Raw genomic sequence first — 19,172 nt, forward strand, 5'->3', positions numbered from 1 at the left:
CTTGCGGGCTTGTTTCGCTCTCCACGCTTCGGGCACAGTGGCTCGCTTTGCTCGCCACAGGTTTATAATCCCCCCTTTATGCCCACGTGGATAGTAGGGAAATTACTTTGGACAATAACTGATGACATCAGGGTACAATTACTGAGGGGTTCTGACTGCTTGATAAGGGGTACATAATGAGGCCAGGGGTGCTGTTCTGGTTTTGGGGTGCTGGATGAGGCCAGGGGTGCTGTTCTGGATTTGGGGTGCTGGATGAGGCCAGGGGTGCTGTTCTGGATTTGGGGTGCTGGATGAGGCCAGGGCTACTGTGCAGGGAAAGGGGTGCTGTGTTGAGAAGGGTGCTGTTCTGTGAGGCGGGCAGAGAAGGGGCAGTATGTGGTGCTCTGAAGTGGGCAGCAACGGGATCAGTGTGTGTGCTGTATATATGTGTTTGTGTGTGTGTACATGTAGCTATATATCTCTCTAAATAGAGAGCGAGAGGAAGATGTAATAAATATGTCAAATGGGGGGCAAATGAATCACAATTTTATGTCCTCTGAGAAAGAAAGAAAGAAAGAAAGAAAGAAAGAAAGAAAGAAAGAAAATAAACACCTAAGAGGTAAGTGAAAACTGAGTATCATGTATGAAGAGGTGGGGGAGTGGGGGAGAGTGTCTTTAGAGTGTAGTGTGGTGGGATTATCTGCTAGGGGGCACCAGCCAAAATCTTGCCTAGGGCACCAAATTGGTTAGAGCTGGCTCTGTAATAACAAAACTGTGGCAGGGCATGCTGCCGCTGCAGGTGACGCTTTGGTTTTGCAAGCCCTACTGTTTCATTTACTGACCCACCGCCAGCAGGTGTAGCTGCGTTTTTTATGCACTCTGCTACGTGTATTGTCTGTGCTTCCAGCCCGCCCCGGCAAAATGTGCAACTGGCGACGCTGCCGGCAGGTGTCACTGTACTCTCTGCAGTATCTGACTCGCATAGGGTGTAATTGGAGACGCTGCTGGCAGATGTCGCTGTATGGTGTGAAGTACTATCAGAGCCGCAAAGGGAGTGCAGTTGGCGGCCTTGCCGGCAGATGTCGCTGTGTGGCGTGCAGTACCACTGAAGCTGCACAGAGGGTGCACTTGGAGGCGCTGCCGGCAGGTGACGCTGTGCTCTCGTTGTGCCGCATTGTTAGTGGCAGTATCCGGCGGAAGCGGTGACCGAGCAGTTCCCGGGACCGGAGCAGAGAAGATGCCGCTGGAGAACTTGGAAGAAGAGGGGCTGCCCAAGAACCCTGATCTCCGCATCGCGCAGCTGAAGTTCCTGCTTAGCCTCCCGGAGACTCGCGGCGATGTCAGGCTCCGGGCCGAGCTCATGGAGTCCGTCACCCTCAACAGTAAGTGGCCCCAGGGACCCCCATAGCTGTGTGTATGGAACTTGTCATGCGGGGTGTAGATGTGTGTAAAGAAGCTTGTCTGTGTGTAGGCTGGAACTACAAGTCCCAGCATACACTGCCAGCGGTGTCCACCTGTGACTGCAGGTACCACTGAACTACAAGTCACAGCATGCCCTGCCAGCGTCAACCAATATATGACTCTGCAGCTGTTGTAGACCTACAGGTACCAGCTGTGCAGCCACCAGTCCTGCTGGGACTTGCAGTGTTATGGTGGTAGGAGATGGCATGTGGGTTGCCCACCTCCCATACATTGGACTTGGCATTGCAGATATGGTACAGACTAGTGCACAGGCCTCCAAATAATACCCCTTTCACACACAGATTTGCACCCAGGATTTTTTCGAGACAGGCCGGTTCCTTTCCTTGTGTGAAAGGGTCTACCTGGGTCCAAACTGCTGGGGCCTAGCCCTAGACCCTGGCTGCTACCCTGGCCGCTACTACGGTTATTCCCAGGTCTGACCCCTGTTACCGGCGCCGGCGGGTTATTCAACCCGTGCTAAAAGTATCTCATTGGTGGTTCAGGAGCGCTGACACCCATTTATCATGACTCATCTTTGCCAGCCTGTAACAAGACGTCCACTTCTAATGACTTGCACATTTGGCAGGACTGACACGGGCTCTGTGTAAAAGGGGTTGACCCAGGAATAATCCGGCACCAAGGTGCAGTGTAGTGTGAAAGGGGTGTTGGATGCTGTGACCCGGGTCCAATCCTGAAAATAGAAGGGTCAAAGCCACGGCTTTTGTCTGAAAGTGGTATAAGTAATGCAACCCTCTTGCTGGGAATTTTATTGTGGGATGGATGAGCTGGTGGAGCAGACTATTAGCTGCTCCCAGGCTCTAACATAGGGATGTAGTTTATCAGACAGGCGGACGGGATGCCATGGGTCTAAATCCTGAAGGTGCAAGCCCGACACAGGATTTAAGCATCGAAATACCATTGCGTATCTTAATCCCGACGTCAGAATCTACACTGACGGCATCCCGAACTAGGTAAACCAGGACGACTTAGCTGTTAGCCGGGGTGGAGGGGGAGAGGGTGTTGAGGGTTTTTTTTTTTTTGGGGGGGGGGGAGGGTTAGGGTTAGGCACCCCTAGGAGGGAGGGTTAGGTTTAGGCACCCCTAAGGGGGAGGGTTAGGTTTAGGCACTAATAGTGTTCCCGCTAGGCTGTTTTAGTGGGGCGCGGCGCCCTGCCCTCATTCTGGAGGGCAAAAAGCGCCCTGCCCTCACAGCCTGCGGGTGACGTCTTCACCCGTGGGTCGCATTGTCCTGTGGGTGGGGAAATGTGCGGTGACCTGGGCACTGCCAGAGAACAGACGCCGGGCGTATGCGCATCTATTCTCCCTGTCGGCAGCGCTTGGGGGCTGCCCGGCGTGTCTGTAAGTGCCGGGCACGCCCCCAAGAGTGACGAAAAGGGGACGTGTCTTATGGACGCACCCCCTTTTCAATGGCCATGCCCCTTTTCGGACTTGCGTGCCTTCGGCGTGCGCATGGAAGTGCCATTTCTAGCTCCGACGCCCTGCCTGCCGCCGGAGCTAGAGTGAACACTACACTAAGGGGGGAGGGTTAAGTTTAGGCACTAAACGGGGAGGGTTAGGCTACAAGAAGGATTAGGGGGAGAAGGGGGGAGGGTCAGTATACTTATCCGACCCCTGTTGGTATACTGACCATCAAGATGCCTCTGTTGGTATTTTGAAAGGAGGCATCCCGACTGCCGGTATTACATACCCATTCCATAAAGTATATGTGGAGCTCTTGGTGTTACAAGAGTCTTATCCTGTGAGCACTGCAGCAGCAGCAGGCTAAACCTAGGAAGGTTGGGTTGCGGTTCCTGGCCAGCCCAATGTAATTTATATCATTAGGCAATATACAGAGGCCATAAGTGGCTGGTAGTATTGCACTTTCTTCCATTGCACAGTAAAACTTTCCCTTGGCCTTTAAAGCTTCAAGCATGCCCTGAAAACCACTGTTCAGTCAAGATCACCAAAATCCAGAACCAAACTCTAGCAATCCAGGCTCTTACCCAATAACCACCAGTCTGCACAGTTCACACAAATCTGTTCTCTTTCTAAACCTAATCACTCCCAAAACATTACTGTCTGACTTGATCATTTAGCCCCCAGTAACCACTTCTCCTGTTGGTATGGAGCAATATGTGGCATATAATCTAATTATGAAACTTCTGTTCTCCGTAGATGTTACACTCGTAGGCAGGGCCCTCTTTCCTCTCTGTCTGGTAATGCTTGCTTTATCTTCTCTTTGCTGATGCTATAGAAATAAATGTTTATAATGTCCTTAGGGGACAGCACAATGAGAAGCAATGTCTGCAGCTTGCCTTTTGGAATGGGCTGGAAACAGCGGCACATGGCTGGCACAACATCGCTCCTCCTGTTGCCTCACACTGCCTCGGTGTTGCGCAGCAGAAGTAGCGAGGCTGCTCTGCCCTAATTACCTGTGAGGTGCACAGTCGCTGCACATCTTGGATAGGTCTAGACTCTTCATGAGGCTATAACTGTTTGCTTGTCTATAAGCTATACACTGACACTGACTTATTGCCCTGCTGTTCGTTTCAGACATGGCTCCCTACTACGAGAGCCTCTGTAAGCAGGTGGATTGGCAAGTAGACACAGACCTGCTGAATAAGATGAAGAAGGCGAACGAGGAGGAGCTGAAGAGGCTGGATGATCAGCTGGAGGATGCAGAGAAAAACCTGGGCGAGAGTGAGATTAGAGACGCAATGATGGCTCGGGCAGAATACCTCTGTAGGATCGGCGACAAGGTGAGTTCTCCAAGGTGGTCTCAGGCTAGGATCCAAGACCTTTCTCAGTTATGCTCACAGATGACCCGCACTTTTACTATGTTGGAAACTTTAATATGGAGACTTATTCCATAGCAATGCCGGGGTTATTCGTGTAATTAGGATAACATGTTCTTTAGCTGCTGATTGGCCCTTGCATACAGTAATACTGATAACTAACTTCTAGGATAACCACAAACTCATGTTTACCCCCACAAAATTACCCCACTGGCTCATAGTCCTATTTCTGTAAGTGGGTGAGGATTATATCTGTAAAATGAATGCAGAACTGTCGGTGACCAATGGTGTGTATACACGTAGCGATTTTAAAGAATGATTTGATCGATAATGATATTGAAATCATTACCGTTATCGTTCAAATCGCTCATTTAAAAGGACCCTACCAACTTACCAGCAATATCATCCATCGGCCGTGCATGGCGGTCAACTTGCTCGATATCGGGCAAGTTACTATAGGGACCTGCGATCGTTGATCGCGGGTCGCTATAGTCGCCGGTAAGTGTGTGGTGTGCTGGGTGATCGATATCAATCATCCAGCACTGCAGGGAGGGTGCATGATGATCATCCAGCGAAATCGTATTGCTGGCTGATTGCTACACGTGCACATACCATAAGGACGTATTGGCCTCTCATTACTTATAGAATGACAGCTTTTACTGTTTGCTTGTCTGCTCTATGACTTGCCCCTCTACCCGGCGTGCTGGCAGTAAAATCCACCCGCCACCTACACACAGAGTGGGTGAATTCAGGCTAGAAACAGAGACCCTGCCTGATACTAATATTCATCAGCGCACCAAATGACTACCTCTATTGTGTGTAGGGGGCATGTAGTGTATAATCAGACTAGCTGTCCCTTTTGTAAGTAGTAAAATGCTCCCGTGAAGCTAATGAAAGAAGAGGGATTGGTACTTTCATTAAGGCGTCTACTATGTTTGTTCCTAGTGTGCTACTAAACTTAGCCGCATAATGGCATTTCGGAGATTGAGCTTGGCACGCAGGAGGTGTATGTCACCCCCCCTGCTGCATTTGTGATCCCATCACTGCGACCAAAGCCACAGGCTGGCATCACCGTCGCGTCCATTGGTTGCGATGGTGGACGGTGCCGGGCCGCCAGCCAACTGAGTGAGCCTCGGCTTACTCAGGCTGGCTGGCTTGCGAGGCCAGGAAACTGAGTCCGTGAACACAGCCCCTAGCCTTGCCACTCCCAGGAAACGGGGCGGACACGCCCCCATTTCTGGGAACGCCGGCTGACCCCGCAACGCCCCTTAAATGCCTCTGATTGTCAATAGAAGGGGCTGCGTGCGATCGTGCAGGACCTGTTCTGCACATTCGCAGAATGGGTCCTGCGCACGCGCAGATTCTCGATAATCAGTAATCTGCGTTCAGCATTGCACTTGCATGCAATGCTGATTTAGCCACTTAGACTTTCATCATTGACGCTCTTACAGCCTTTTCCTTTTATTTTACTGTGTGTGTTTTATGTGTGTGTGTGTGTGTTTTATGTGTGTTTGGAGCTGCCTGAGAGCTGTTTGCTCTAATTTATTGATTCTATATGTTGCAGGAAGGGGCACTTACAGCTTTCCGAAAGACCTACGACAAAACAGTGGCCCTTGGACATCGTTTAGATATAGTGTTTTATCTGCTGAGAATTGGACTGTTTTACATGGATAATGACCTTATCACACGGAACACTGAGAAAGCGCGCAGGTATGAGTGCCATGCTTTCAGGACACAAATCGCTGTCTGATATTTTTATAACTGGATGCAAGTCCAATAGGTATTTCTAATCCCATCACACCAGATGCCAAGCTGACTAGACCTAGCTAAAAAAAATAAAGGATTAAAATATTGTAATGAGTTATATTTTATTTAAACTTATAAATAAATGGTATTCCATCTACAATATAATTTTACTGTTAGATTTCAATAGAAATCACTTTGTCGTTTATATAGTTGTCCTCTGGTTGTCAGGTGCTGCTGATCTTAGAGTCCCCACTGGTGCTTTGCTCAGCTCTATAACGTCAGGGTTTGTTAGTGGAATTGTTGCATGTATTGAGGCTTTTTGCATTGCTACCCTGATAATAAAAGCTCGTATTTAAAATGAAAGCTGAACAGAATTGTACACTGAAGCAGACCAAAGGTATTTGATCACATAACCTATTTAGTTGGGTTTGCACTTGTTTAGTGTGTTTGTTTTCCTCTATGTGGAATGCCCCTTTTTTAAAAAAAAAAAAACATTGGCCCATTTAGAAACCTTGGGCCTGGTGCAGTGTGAATACTACGCCAGTTGTCGCAGTCGTGTGTGAAGCCGCGTGATTTTGCCACGTCTGGTTAGCCGGCATGGGTCCATTCTAATTTAGGCTGAGTACAGAAAAGTGTGTTTGCAAATACACGACGAGCAGGATAAAGACGCATATGCGCCGTATTACTTGTGAATGGTCAGGGACTGATGCAAATAGCGGATGACGATCGCAAGCTAACTGCTTATGATTGGCCGTTTGGGAATGCTTTGACGCATTCCCAAACCAGGCATAAATGATGCTTTTGTACATATGTGTTAGCAGACAATGAGAAAAGAGGATAGTCTCTGCTTTGTTTGTTATAGGCTTTAGTAGTTTTACATATGCCTGGTTACCGAATGCATTTGTTTCAAATAAAAGAAATGGTTAAACGCATGGATGTAAGTGCAGTATAAGTGTCCTGTGTAAGCCAGGCTCAGACACTTCTGTTATTTGTATGGTCGCAAAAGCAGCTTTTTAAGGGACGCCAATTGTGCCAGCGATGCCAGGTTCAACTACAGCACCCTACTGTACATCAGGCTCATTGCCTGGCTGTTAAACAATGTAGTCTTTTCTACTTCAGGGTCCATAGGGTATCCACAGGATACCTTGGGGTATAGGTGTGACGTCAGTCGCAGGGCACCAAAGAGTTAAGCTTTCAGCCTCCCAGGATGCACTAGGTCCCCCTCCTATACCCCGCCCCCGGGCCAAGGCACCTCAGTTTAGTTTGGTGCCCGGCCGGAGTCGGGTGCACCTATTGGAGTGGGGGCTAGAAGAGCCCCTGAAGCTTTTTCTTCATGCAGCTGTGGCTGCACATCTGGATGAACAGCATGGACAGTCAGTCCTGACGTCCATGCTGTCTTCCCTACACCCCGCCGGTACCAGAACGCCGGTACTGATCCGGGGATGCTGGTGGGCGTCTGGGGTCACAGCTAGCGGTGACCCCAGATGCTCCGGACCATGGCCGGATTCAAGGGGGACAGAGGTAAGCAGCGGGGTCCCGTGGTGGGTCCCCGCTGATCACATGGTCCTAAGTCCCCAGGCAGGGGGCTCCCTGGGGACTGGCTGCAGCGTGGAGCCAGGCGACCAACCTGCGCTTCCACTACCCCCTGGGACAGCGGACCGCAGCAGAGCGGTAGCGCTGCGGCGTCCCAGGGGTTAAATGCATGCCAGGGGAGCGCGCCTTCCCTGTCTCACAGCCGGCGCCTCCCCCGCTGCACACAGCCCTCTCTGCACTGTGCTGACTGGTCCTGTGTCAGCGCTCCTCCCCCAGGCCAGCTTCTCTCTGCTCCTCGGCGGCCATCTTCTCTGCAACGCATGGTGAACGCTGCTGGAAGTCTGGAAGGAAGCATCGTGGTCTGGGTCCCCCCGCATACCTCTCCTCCGCTGTGGCTCAGGTCTGTGTATGCAGCGCTGTGTCCTACCAGGCCCTGTGTCTGTGTAGTTGAGTGATCAGCGCTGTTAGTGCAGGAATTGTTATTTCTCTGCATTGTATGTGACTGTGCTAGCGCTGCCTGTAACTTTTCTTCTCTAAACTGTCAGCTTTATTACTGTCCCTGTTCTTTCTGCTAAAGCCCTTGCGGTGCGGTGCTGCAGGGTGGTCTCTCGCCTATTTAATACTTAATTGGTGAGAGAGGTCACATACGTGGTGCCATCATGTCTGAAAGTGATTTTCCCCTCCGGCTACAGTGTACCACGTGCAAAGTACCGTTAGTGGAGGGGGAGGGTAGCGCGGAGGGCCTTTGCCGGCAGTGTTTGTCCATGGCGCGGCCTATTACGGTTACAGCACCGGTACAGGAGCCGCCCTGGGCTTGTTTCGCTCAGGCGTTAACAGCTTTAGTGGGCCAGTTAGCTCCGCAGCCCGCGTTTACTCCGATGGGTTTGTCCCAGCAGTCTGTGGTGTCGTCACCCATGCAGGGGTTCCCACGACAATTGGTGGTACCCCACAGTCTCCCTATTTCCCCGCTCCCGGGTTCTCAGGAGCCAGCGTGGGTTAACTCCCTGACGAGTTCTGTACAGCACTTGTCGGATGTGTTGCAAGGGGAGTCTGTGATGCGGCCTCATAAAAGGCCGGTGGCGTCTCTGTCCGCTCCTTATGAGGATGACGAAGGGACGTCTGATGATGGGGAGATTCTGGATCCTTACGATCAGGAACCTCTCCATACTAAGGACGCTGATGCTAAGTCCAAAGTATATATTCCTGGACTTATTCGGGCGGTCCGCACAGCCTTGGTGATTGAGGACGAAGTTCCCCCAGCGGCTAAATCTAAGTATGCCTTTTTCAAAGATGTGAAGGGCGATGCCACAGTCTTTCCTCTTTCGGGTCAGTTGGTGGACCATTTAGAGGAGGCGTGGAAACAACCTGGCAAAAGATACCAGCCGCAGAGACGCCTGGCGGTGGCTTATCCGTTCGCGGATAATTATTTTGCTAAGTGGGAATCCCCTCCACAGGTGGATTCTCACGTGACCCGTCTTGTCCGTAGTGCCACATTGCCGATGCCATCCATGTCCTCCCTTAAGGATGCTACGGACCGCAAGGTAGAAATCTGCCTGAAGTCCGCTTATTCCCTTGCAGGGGGGGCAGCACGGCCGGCTATGGCCATTTGCTGGGTTGCCAGAGCGATGGAGCGCTGGGCGGATTCATTAGAGGCTTCTTTTGAATCCGACTGTCCGGCCGAACAGGCGGAGTTGATTGGCAATCTCCGTGATTCGGCCACCTACATCAACGAGGCGGCTCTAGACATTAGTACTCTGGTGTCTAGAATTTCTTCAGCAGCGGTAGCTGCTCGTCGCACCTTGTGGCTGCGATCCTGGAAGGCGGACGCAGATTCCAAGAAAGGTCTGGAAGCGTTGCCGTTTACCGGAGAAGTTCTCTTCGGTCCGGATCTGGATAAGATTGTGGCCATGCTGGCGGCAGCCAAATCTGCTTGTCTCCCGTCGGCCGCTGCTCCTTCTGGTTCTGGACCATCGTCCTTTCGTCATCTAGGGCCCAGGGCAGGCCCAAACCACAGTCGTTTCCTCGACAGGCTGGCCCTAAGAAATCGGTCAAGCCCCGGAAACAGGCATGGAGTACCAGACGTCCGGCCCCCAAGCCAGATGACAAGCCTGCGGCCTGACGGTCCGGGTCTCCCCTTGGGGGATCCCAGGGTGGGAGGCCGCCTGCTGCAGTTCTCCCGGTGTTGGTCGTTCACTACGACAGATACTTGGGTTCTGGAGGTGGTCTCCCACGGGTACGCCCTCTCCTTCCGGCACAGACCCCCGGCTCGATTCTTCACCACGGGTCTACCATCAGACCGGAACAAGGCTACGGAGCTGCGGAAGGTATTGCACACTATGCTCCAGGCTGGAGTTATAGTGCCTGTTCCATTCTCCCAGAGGGGCCAGGGTTTCTATTCAAATCTATTTTTGGTACAGAAACCCAATGGGTCATATCGTCCGATTCTCAACCTCAAAGCACTCAACAAATCTTTGCGGGTCCCGAAGTTTCGGATGGAGACCCTACGGTCCATCATTCTGGCGCTGGAACCTGGGGACTACATGGTGTCATTGGACATACAGGACGCTTACCTGCATGTCCCTATTCTTTTGCGCCATCAAGAGTTCCTTCGGTTTGCAATCCGCAGCGACCACTTCCAGTTTCGGGCGTTACCTTTTGGCCTGGCGACAGCACCACGTGTTTTCACCAAGGTGATGGCGGTCATGGCGGCTTCTCTGCGGCTGCAAGGAGTCCGCATGTTGCCGTACTTGGACGACCTGTTATTGGTGGCAGGATCTCCAGAGCTCCTGTTACACCACTTGGACCTGACCATTGCACTGCTGCAACGGCACGGCTGGCTAATCAACTGGCAGAAGTCCACTCTAATCCCGTCTCGGAGGATTCAGCATCTTGGAGCCTTATTGGACTCGGGACAGCAAAGGATCTTCGTGACGGAGGACAAGATCTCTGCTTTACAGTCAAGGGTGCGCAGTTGTCTGCACAGCCGCCGGGTGTCCTTACACTCGGCGATGAGGTTACTGGGCTCCATGGTGTCGGTGTTCGACATGGTGGAATACGCCCTGTTTCACTCCAGACCTCTGCAGCACCTGATCCTGTCCAAGTGGAACGGGCTGACTCAGTCTCTGAAGTCCCAGACGATTGTGGTCACCCAGGAGGTTCGCCTGTCCCTTGCGTGGTGGTTAAAGACGACCCACCTCAACAAGGGACGTCTGTTCTGGGTTCCAAATTGGGTCCTGTTGACAACGGACGCCAGTCTTCGGGGCTGGGGAGCAGTTTCGGGTCCACACTTGTTCCAGGGCAGGTGGACGCCGACAGAAGCGGAGCTTCCAATAAATATCTTGGAACTCCGTGCGGTCTTCAATGCTCTCCTGCAGGCACAGCGGTTTCTCCAGGGTCACCCGGTGCAGGTCCTGTCGGACAATGCTACCACCGTGGCCTACATAAACAGGCAAGGAGGAACTCGCAGTCGGGCGGCTCTCGTAGAGGTCTCTCGGATCCTGGTTTGGGCGGAGCGCAATCTTCCGGCCATATCAGCGGTCTTCATCCCGGGAGTGCTAAATTGGGAGGCGGACTTTCTAAGTCGCCAGGACGTTCATCCAGGGGAATGGTCCCTGCACCCGGACGTTTTTCGACTACTGGTGGACAGGTGGGGTCTTCCAGAAATCGACCTCATGGCGTCCCGGCACAACAACAAGTTGCCGGTGTACGGGTCTCGCACAAGAGACGAAGGGGCGTCTCTGGTGGATGCTCTGTCCGTCCGGTGGACGTTCAGGTTCGCATACCTGTTCCCTCCGGTCTCCCTTCTTCCACGGGTAATCCGGAAATTCAAACAGGAAGGAGGGACGCTCCTGTTGATAGCTCCCGCGTGGCCCAGACGGCACTAGTTCTCAGACCTTCAGGGTCTGTCCGTGGACAGTCCTCTGCGGTTGCCGCTACGACCGGACATTCTGTCTCAGGGTCCTTGTCTTCACCCGGACCTGACTCGGCTGTCTTTGGCGGCGTGGCTGTTGAGACGGCCATGCTGAGGTCCCGGGGGTTTTCCAGCTCTGTGGTGCGTACCATGTTACGAGCTCGGAAACCGTCTTCCGCGAGGATATACCATCGCGTGTGGCATACGTTCTTCCAGTGGTGTCGACCGAGAGGTTATGCACCGCGGGAGTTTCGTCTGTCTCGGATTCTCGCCTTCCTGCAAGCGGGACTAGATCATGGGCTTCGCCTTGCTTCTTTGAAGGTACAGGTTTCGGCCCTATCTGTCTGGTTTCACCGTAGGATTGCTACAATCCCGGATGTGCGCACCTTTATGCAAGGTGTTCTCCGTATTCAGCCGCCCTTTGTTCCACCTGTGGCGCATTGGGATTTGGCTGTGGTCCTGAGGGCTCTCCAAGGACCGCCGTTTGAACCACTGGGCTCAGTGGATATTAAATGGCTAACAGCTAAGACTGTTTTCCTTCTGGCCGTTGCTTCGGCCAGACGTGTTTCTGAGTTAGGGGCTCTTTCTTGTAGACCCCCTTTCTTGGTTTTTCATGGGAACAGGGCAGTGCTCCGCACTCGGCCCGAGTTTCTTCCCAAAGTTGTTTCCCAGTTTCATGTTAACGAGGAAATAGTTGTTCCGGCCTTTAACTCACCGGGTCTTTCCGTGGGTGAGACCTCTTTGGATGTTGTGCGGGCCTTAAGGACTTATGTTGACCGCACTTCTTCGTTTAGGAAGTCGGACGCTTTGTTGTCCTCTATGGCTTCTGTAAAAAGGGTTGGCCTGCTTCAAAGCAAACTTTGGCAGCCTGGATCCGTATGGCTATTTCTGAAGCTTATCTTCATGAAGGCCTACCGGTCCCTCCTTCTCTGAAGGCTCATTCCACTAGGTCTGTGGGTCCTTCGTGGGCAGCTCGACGTGGTGCCTCGGCAGTTCAGATCTGCAAGGCTGCTACGTGGTCTTCTGTCCATACCTTCGTGAGGTATTACAGGTTTGACACCTTCGCCTCTCAGGATGCTTCCTTCGGGCGGCGGATTCTCCTTTCTGCACAGGAGCGTCCCCACCCTTAAAGGATACTGCTTTGGGACATCCCCAAGGTATCCTGTGGATACCCTATGGACCCTGAAGTAGAAAATATGAGATATGGTAAGAACTTACCCTTGTTATCTCTATTTCTACGAAGTCCATAGGGTTCCACAGGACTCCCGCCCTGTCGCACCTGTGCTGCAGATGGGCTTTGCTCTGGTCACCGGTTTTCCGTCTCCCTCTGGTGAGAATGTAATTCTTGTATGTGTCCAGATCTTTGTTCTCTCTCTTCCTTCTCCTCCTAAGCCTATGGCTTGGTTAGTAACTGAGGTGCCTTGGCCCGGGGGCGGGGTATAGGAGGGGGACCTAGTGCATCCTGGGAGGCTGAAAGCTTAACTCTTTGGTGCCCTGCGACTGACGTCACACCTATACCCCAAGGTATCCTGTGGAACCCTATGGACTTCGTAGAAATAGAGATAACAAGGGTAAGTTCTTACCATATCTCATATTTTTTCTTATAGTTACCATTAGGTTTACTGGTGCACTTGTAGAAACGTGTGTTGTTGTATAATTGTCCCCCCCCGACACTGGGTACTGATCACCCCAACAAGAGATTTACATTAGTTGTTCCAGGTGTCTGTAGCAAATAAATTATTTCTCATTTGTCCCCACAAAGCCTCATTGAGGAAGGAGGTGACTGGGATCGCAGGAATCGGCTGAAGGTCTATCAGGGACTGTACTGTGTGGCTATTCGAGACTTCAAACAAGCAGCTGAACTCTTCCTGGACACCGTTTCCACATTCACTTCCTATGAGCTGATGGATTACAAGACCTTTGTTACATATACCGTCTATGTCAGTATGATAGCCTTGGATCGGCCAGATCTGAGAGAGAAGGTAACTGTCCATGATAGGAATGCCGTGGGTTACAGTCAGATGGTATAACGGATGTCATACTGGTACCTGATAATGTGCACAGCAGGGGTGAGGCCTAAAGCCGGCTTTACCATAGTTAATAGTGTTCATTCTAGCATCCTGCGCCTGTCACATCCTGTGCAGTTCCTCTTTCCTGCCTGGGGTGTCGCTCTCTGCTCTGGTGCTTCTAGCACACTGGTCTGTATCTCAGCCGTTTGTTGCATCAGTTGTGTTTGTGTGCTAGAAGCACCAGAGCAGAGAGCGACACCCCAGGCAGGAAAGAGGAACTGCACGAGTTGTGACAGGTGGAGGGTGCTAGACTGAAGACTACAGTTCAGTGACCATAGCTAATTATGGTGGACTTGGCTATATGTGATAGAGGTTTCCCACTTCCTCTCCGGAGTCTGTGTTTGCATCCATCATCCCGTCATGTCAGCAGCTCAGTTTGATTAAGGGCAGATTAGTTCAAGATTACTGTGGAGCATCTGACACTTCAAATATATTATGTTCTAACAAATAACTTTAGCAGTACAGGGCAGCTTATCGTTTTTCTTTGTACATTTCATTAAGTCTGTTAATTTGATTTAGTTTGGAGTCTCTAATATATCATCTTTCCGCCTTGCTTACATAAGATACAGCATATATTGTGTGTGTGCGACTCTTGTCTGTCCCCGTGGGCGCTGGGGGAGCTTATTGCAGTAACATCCATTCCGGTTATTCCAGGTCATCAAAGGTGCAGAGATCCTAGAAGTGTTACACAGTCTGCCTACAGTCCGGCAGTATCTCTTCTCATTATACGAGTGTCGTTACTCTGTTTACTTCCAGTCACTGGGTAAGAATTTACTCTCCGGAATGACAACTAAATTGTGATAAAAAGAATCCCTGATGTAAAGTTTTGTTTCAGCAATAAAACAATACAATATGTAATTCCTAAACCACCAATTACCCCATGTAAGACTGTCGGTAAGCGTTGGCATAAAGCTACAAGTGTGCTTTGTTCTCTTTGCAGCGGCTGTGGAACAGGAGCTGAAGAAGGACTGGCTGTTCGCCCCCCATTACCGATACTACGTCCGAGAGATGAGGATTCAGGCGTACAGTCAGTTGCTGGAATCGTACCGCTCACTGACTCTAGGTTACATGGCTGAAGCTTTCGGGGTCGGCGTAGAATTCATAGACCAGTATGTTCCTCATTCCTATTACCAGTACCCTATGATTTGGAAAATCTACTTTGAGTTCATAGCACAAATAAGCTTTAAACTTTCCAGATCCCTCCTAAATTGGGCCGTTGCAGAATATATAAACCAAACCTGCTTTAACTAGATGTTGTCTGGTGGGCAACGAAAATCAAATTAATACAAGATATATGTATAAAAAAATAATTGTTGGGTAGTATAATTTTAGTAGTGTCATAAATATCTATATAGTAACCAGCTGTCATTATTGAGATAATGTGGTTCTTGCCAATGTGCAGGATTTTCCCTGGTGGGTAATGAGACACTTATAGACTTCTCATCCTCTGCCATAGACAGATTGAAGAGGGGCCAACTGGACACATAGGGGGCGATTTGATTATTTTATCGGGTGCCTTAACTAATGGGCGCCTGAATGGAGCAATTCAGTTGCTGTTCTGTTGGGGCGCCCATTCTGCGGGTAGGCACATTTCTGCTCGCCACCTCCTGAGGTTACAAGCTGGAATGTCCGGGAAGTCAGCACATTGGGTGCTCAAAGCAGTACTTTAGATGGGTTTAGCCGTATTGCGCAGCTAATCCCGCTGCTGCCGGGCCCGCACACGCAGTACGGGCGCCCGAACAGAGCAGTAATGGACTTTCTCCGTCGTGCGCCAGTTAGGTAAGACGCCTGATAAAAGAATTGAATTGCCCCCATAGACTGAAGTAGGGCACACTGGAGCTTGCACAGTGCGGACTCCACCTTTGTATGTAATGGGGTCACAATATCTGTGAGATGTTACAGCATAGTAAGGGAAACTTCACGGCTCTGTGTGTTACGTAATTTCTGCAGCCTTAGGCTGGGTACACACCTGAACGATATCTGCCCGATTTGGCCAATTCGGAAAGACAAATCTGGCATATGGTGTAGTGTGTGTGCCCGATTTACGCGCGCCCGCGGCTGCATGCCATATCGTGTTTGGCCAATCACACAATATTGCATGTGAGACTGTACATATTAATGAAGGACGGAACAGTGATCGTTCCGTCATTCATTAAATCTTTTGTGTGTGTACCGGCAATCGTGATGTCCAGGGTGAAGGCAAATCGCCCTGAACATCGGCACCATTGCCGGTCATTTAGCTGTGTACCCGCCCTTAGTTTTGGTCAGTGGAGACTTCAATGTTAATCTCTTCCAATGTGTGTGTACTGCTATCTTAGAAGTACTCAGTGGGCTGATTATGCAAATATACAGTAAGCCATTAAATACCACCCCCCCCCCTCTGCGGATAACCTCTTGATCTCATGGGTTTGGAGAGAACAGCATGAAAATCTACTGGTGCTATTCAGCCTTGGGTTTATGAAACCGCAGGGGGCAGAGCCAGGTAGAGAACTAGTTTAGGTTTTCTAACTTAATGTTTAAAATAATATAGGGTTATAATAGTCAGATTAGACTATTAGGGGGTTTATTTTGCCTATTTAAGAGGAAAATATCTTTCAGCAGTTCTCATAGTATATTTCCTTTTTGTTTTACTTGAAGGGAGCTCTCCAGGTTTATTGCGGCTGGCAGACTACACTGCAAGATAGACAAAGTGAATGGAATTGTAGAGACCAACAGGTAATGTGCGGGTCATGGGCAAATGCATCTTACTTATAAGTAGTGTTTGTTCCTCTAAATGTGTCTAGTAGAACAAGCCGGCGTAAATACTACTGCGTACAGAGAGGGGGATGCCGGTAGCACATTGTAACAGACTGCGCTTGCACAGTAGTGAGTATACACAACCTTCTGTATCTCTCTGTGCAACTCTGAGTCGAACGGATCATGGCTGCTTCTCTGTGTCTGTAAAACTGGCGTAACTGGGTGTTAGCTGGGCGGCAACATTGGGAACGCACACAAAACAGCAGTCTCCTGCTAGTGTTGTGGCCATGTAGCCAGAGTTCAGTGCTATTTACTTAGGGATGCCTGTGTACATACAGGTCACTTGCACCCAGCATGAGGTAGGTGTAAGTGCTGATGGTAAAGACGCTGGGTACACCTGCAGATGGGGCAGCGCAACTATGTGCATGAAACGGCGTATTATCAAATTAACTGACGGCTCCAAATCTGACTGCAGCGGCCGCTTTGTGTGCGACAAGGAATCAGGCCCAGGAGCTCGTTTCTTTGCGTCCGTATATATAAAAGCGCATTTGCTGTGATCTCCTTTTTGTATCTCTGTAATGTAAATATTAGGAGAGAAGTGTATATAATAGAATGGTTTCAGAAATGTGTTGCATTGATATGTTCTGACTACATCCGCTCGCAGAGCTTCCCGCAGCCTCTCTGTCATTTTCCATGTTCCAGACTTTGCTCATCTGTTCTCAGAGCTTTCTGTCCGTCTTAATTGTGTGTATTCTCGCACATGAATACGATCGACAGACTTGTAGCCACATAACAGGGCGCGGATCAAGATACAGGGCACATCTGCGCTTAAGAGGGGTGGGCTCTCAGGGGACAGGCACGGCCTCATGTCACTCTCCTCTTTGCATCACTTTAGGGGGCATGCCCAGCACTCGCGAAGATGCTGAGCTGTCCCCTAAGCTCTCCCTACACTGATTAGATGACACGCGCATGGCATCTATTCGCGCTCTACACAGTGCTCCAGGGAGAGGTGCAGCGGGAGGCGGGGCACCGCGGCTCCGGCATCGTCAGGCTATGATCAGCGGTGCTCCTCCATAAGGGCTGGGTGCATTGTAAAAATGTAAACGGCCTACCGGGAACATTAGCTGAGCACAGTATGATGTCATTGGGCACGATTCTATTCTATGCGATGTGAATAGCGCCGGGACTGAGCTCTTCAATACACCGTTCTGCCAAGTCCGACTAGGATTTCTTCTTGCATCCCCCCGGGGATGAGAGCAGAAATCCGACAAAAGTCCCGGCGCGAGGCTGTTTTCTGCCCTTAGCGCCGGGAAAACAGCACTGCGCCGGGAAGTTAGGTCGGGGAATGCCCATTATCGTGCCTTAAACAGGGTGTTTAGTCGCGTGAACGGGCATTCTCCGACTAAACACCGCGCACCATTGAATAGCGCCGGGAGCTATCTCCCGGCGCTATTCGCATTGCATAGAATAGAATCGTGCCCATTGTTCATTTTGTAAACTCAGTTGGCCTGGTGGAACGTGGAAGAGCGCCAGCAAGTCAGAACTATGTCATTTAGCTCATAACCTGCACATAACATAAATGTTTCTGCCCAGCACACGTCTGTTTTTGTGCGTTTGTGAGGAGAAAGCATTTTGTTGATTGCGGTTAGATGTGACTGAGCTGCCTCACCAATGTTTCAGTGGAACTTATCATTTATTAATTAACCGTTTCTTATATAGCGCAACATATATACTGTTGCGCTTTACAATTTGAAACATTAATAGAACAAAACTGGATAGTAACTGACAGACATAAAGGTAGGAAGGCCCTGCTCGCAAGCTTACAATCTATAGGGAAATAGGTGTTGATACACAAGGATAGGGGCTACATATTGCATATTGGTTCAGCAGATTGCAGAGGTTATTGGTGAGCTCTATGATCCAGTCACACAGGAAAGTTGGCCTAGGGTCAGGAGGATGTGTAAATGTGATCTGTATATTATAAGAAGGGAGTTACATAGGGAAGCTATAATGGCAGGGGCGTATTTATAATGGGTGCAGGGTGTGCGGGGCACACGGGCCCCTGGGTCCAGGGGGGGGCCCGCACCGCACACCCTGCCCCCGTAAAACTTACCTCTCCGGAGTCCCACGTCAGCTCCCGTGTCTGCGCCTGTAAATGACCGCTGTGGCCATTTTCTTATCGTTTGCACATGCGCAGTACAGGGAAAATGGCCGCCGCAGCCATTTTCCCGGTGACCTGTGCATGCGCTATAAACTCTGTGCGCACACTAGTGCCCCAGAGTCTATAAGTGCGGCGTTGGCCGCGCACCGCTCAGTGTGCAGCCGGACGGAGAGGAGGGGGCCCGTGTTGGAGACTGCACACAGGTCCCTTCCTCTCTAGAAACGCCCCTGTATAAAGGTTATAAGTAATAAGCAGCCCCTACGTCCCTCCTATCGTGGAAGGACACATCTCTCCCGTATAAGAGCAGTACATTTGCTTTTATAGACAGCAGGAGCTCTACAGAGGTTTAGAGTTAATGAAGCAGTTTTTGAATATAACTATTACTAAATGCAGCGCAATGATCTTCTTTTTTTTTTTTCCAGGCCGGATAGCAAGAACTGGCAGTACCAGGAGACCATAAAGAAAGGCGATTTGTTACTGAATAGAGTACAGAAGCTCTCCCGTGTAATTAATATGTGAAGAAACACTCTTTTAACTGGGCTGAATGAGTCAAGTGCTGAAGACCTTTACGTTGTGTATAAATATCTCGCTACTTAGTATTTCAGAAGATGATTGTGTAGTTAGGGTTTTTACAGTTTTACGTTATGTAAACAATCCAGGATGTATAAAACAAAAATAATAATTAAAAAAAAAAAAAAGAGAAAATCAGAGGACCTTTGCAGTTGTGTGGATGCGTTTTCTTTCTTGGCGATTACAGATTATATCACTTTAAGTGAGCAATAT

At 50.2% G+C, this 19,172-nt stretch overlaps 1 protein-coding gene across 1 annotated transcript; it reads left to right on the forward strand.

Moving 5' to 3' along the window:
• The first annotated feature begins 1,118 nt into the window (after positions 1-1,118).
• Positions 1,119-19,107, forward strand: PSMD6 (proteasome 26S subunit, non-ATPase 6). The gene is made up of 8 exons (XM_088473452.1): positions 1,119-1,361; positions 3,993-4,198; positions 5,799-5,944; positions 13,186-13,405; positions 14,147-14,255; positions 14,433-14,601; positions 16,130-16,207; positions 18,812-19,107. Exons 1-8 carry the CDS (start codon positions 1,217-1,219, stop codon positions 18,906-18,908), a joined length of 1,170 nt encoding a protein of 389 aa, XP_088329578.1. The 5' UTR covers positions 1,119-1,216; the 3' UTR covers positions 18,909-19,107.
• Positions 19,108-19,172: the final 65 nt, after the last annotated feature.

This window comes from Taudactylus pleione, unplaced genomic scaffold (genome assembly GCF_031769625.1).
Source record: "Taudactylus pleione unplaced genomic scaffold, aTauple2 ptg000135l, whole genome shotgun sequence".
In the NCBI taxonomy this organism is placed as follows: domain Eukaryota; kingdom Metazoa; phylum Chordata; class Amphibia; order Anura; family Myobatrachidae; genus Taudactylus; species Taudactylus pleione.

What these genes read in the sequence shown, in the direction of transcription:
- PSMD6 (XM_088473452.1), top strand. Translation starts at nt 1,217, where the DNA reads ATGCCGCTGGAGAACTTGGAAGAAGAGGGGCTGCCCAAGAACCCTGAT. An exon ending in GGCCAGATCTGAGAGAGAAG is followed by an intron (nt 13,406 to 14,146) that starts GTAACTGTCCAT and finishes CGGTTATTCCAG; the next exon opens with GTCATCAAAGGTGCAGAGAT. An exon ending in GGAATTGTAGAGACCAACAG is followed by an intron (nt 16,208 to 18,811) that starts GTAATGTGCGGG and finishes TTTTTTTTCCAG; the next exon opens with GCCGGATAGCAAGAACTGGC.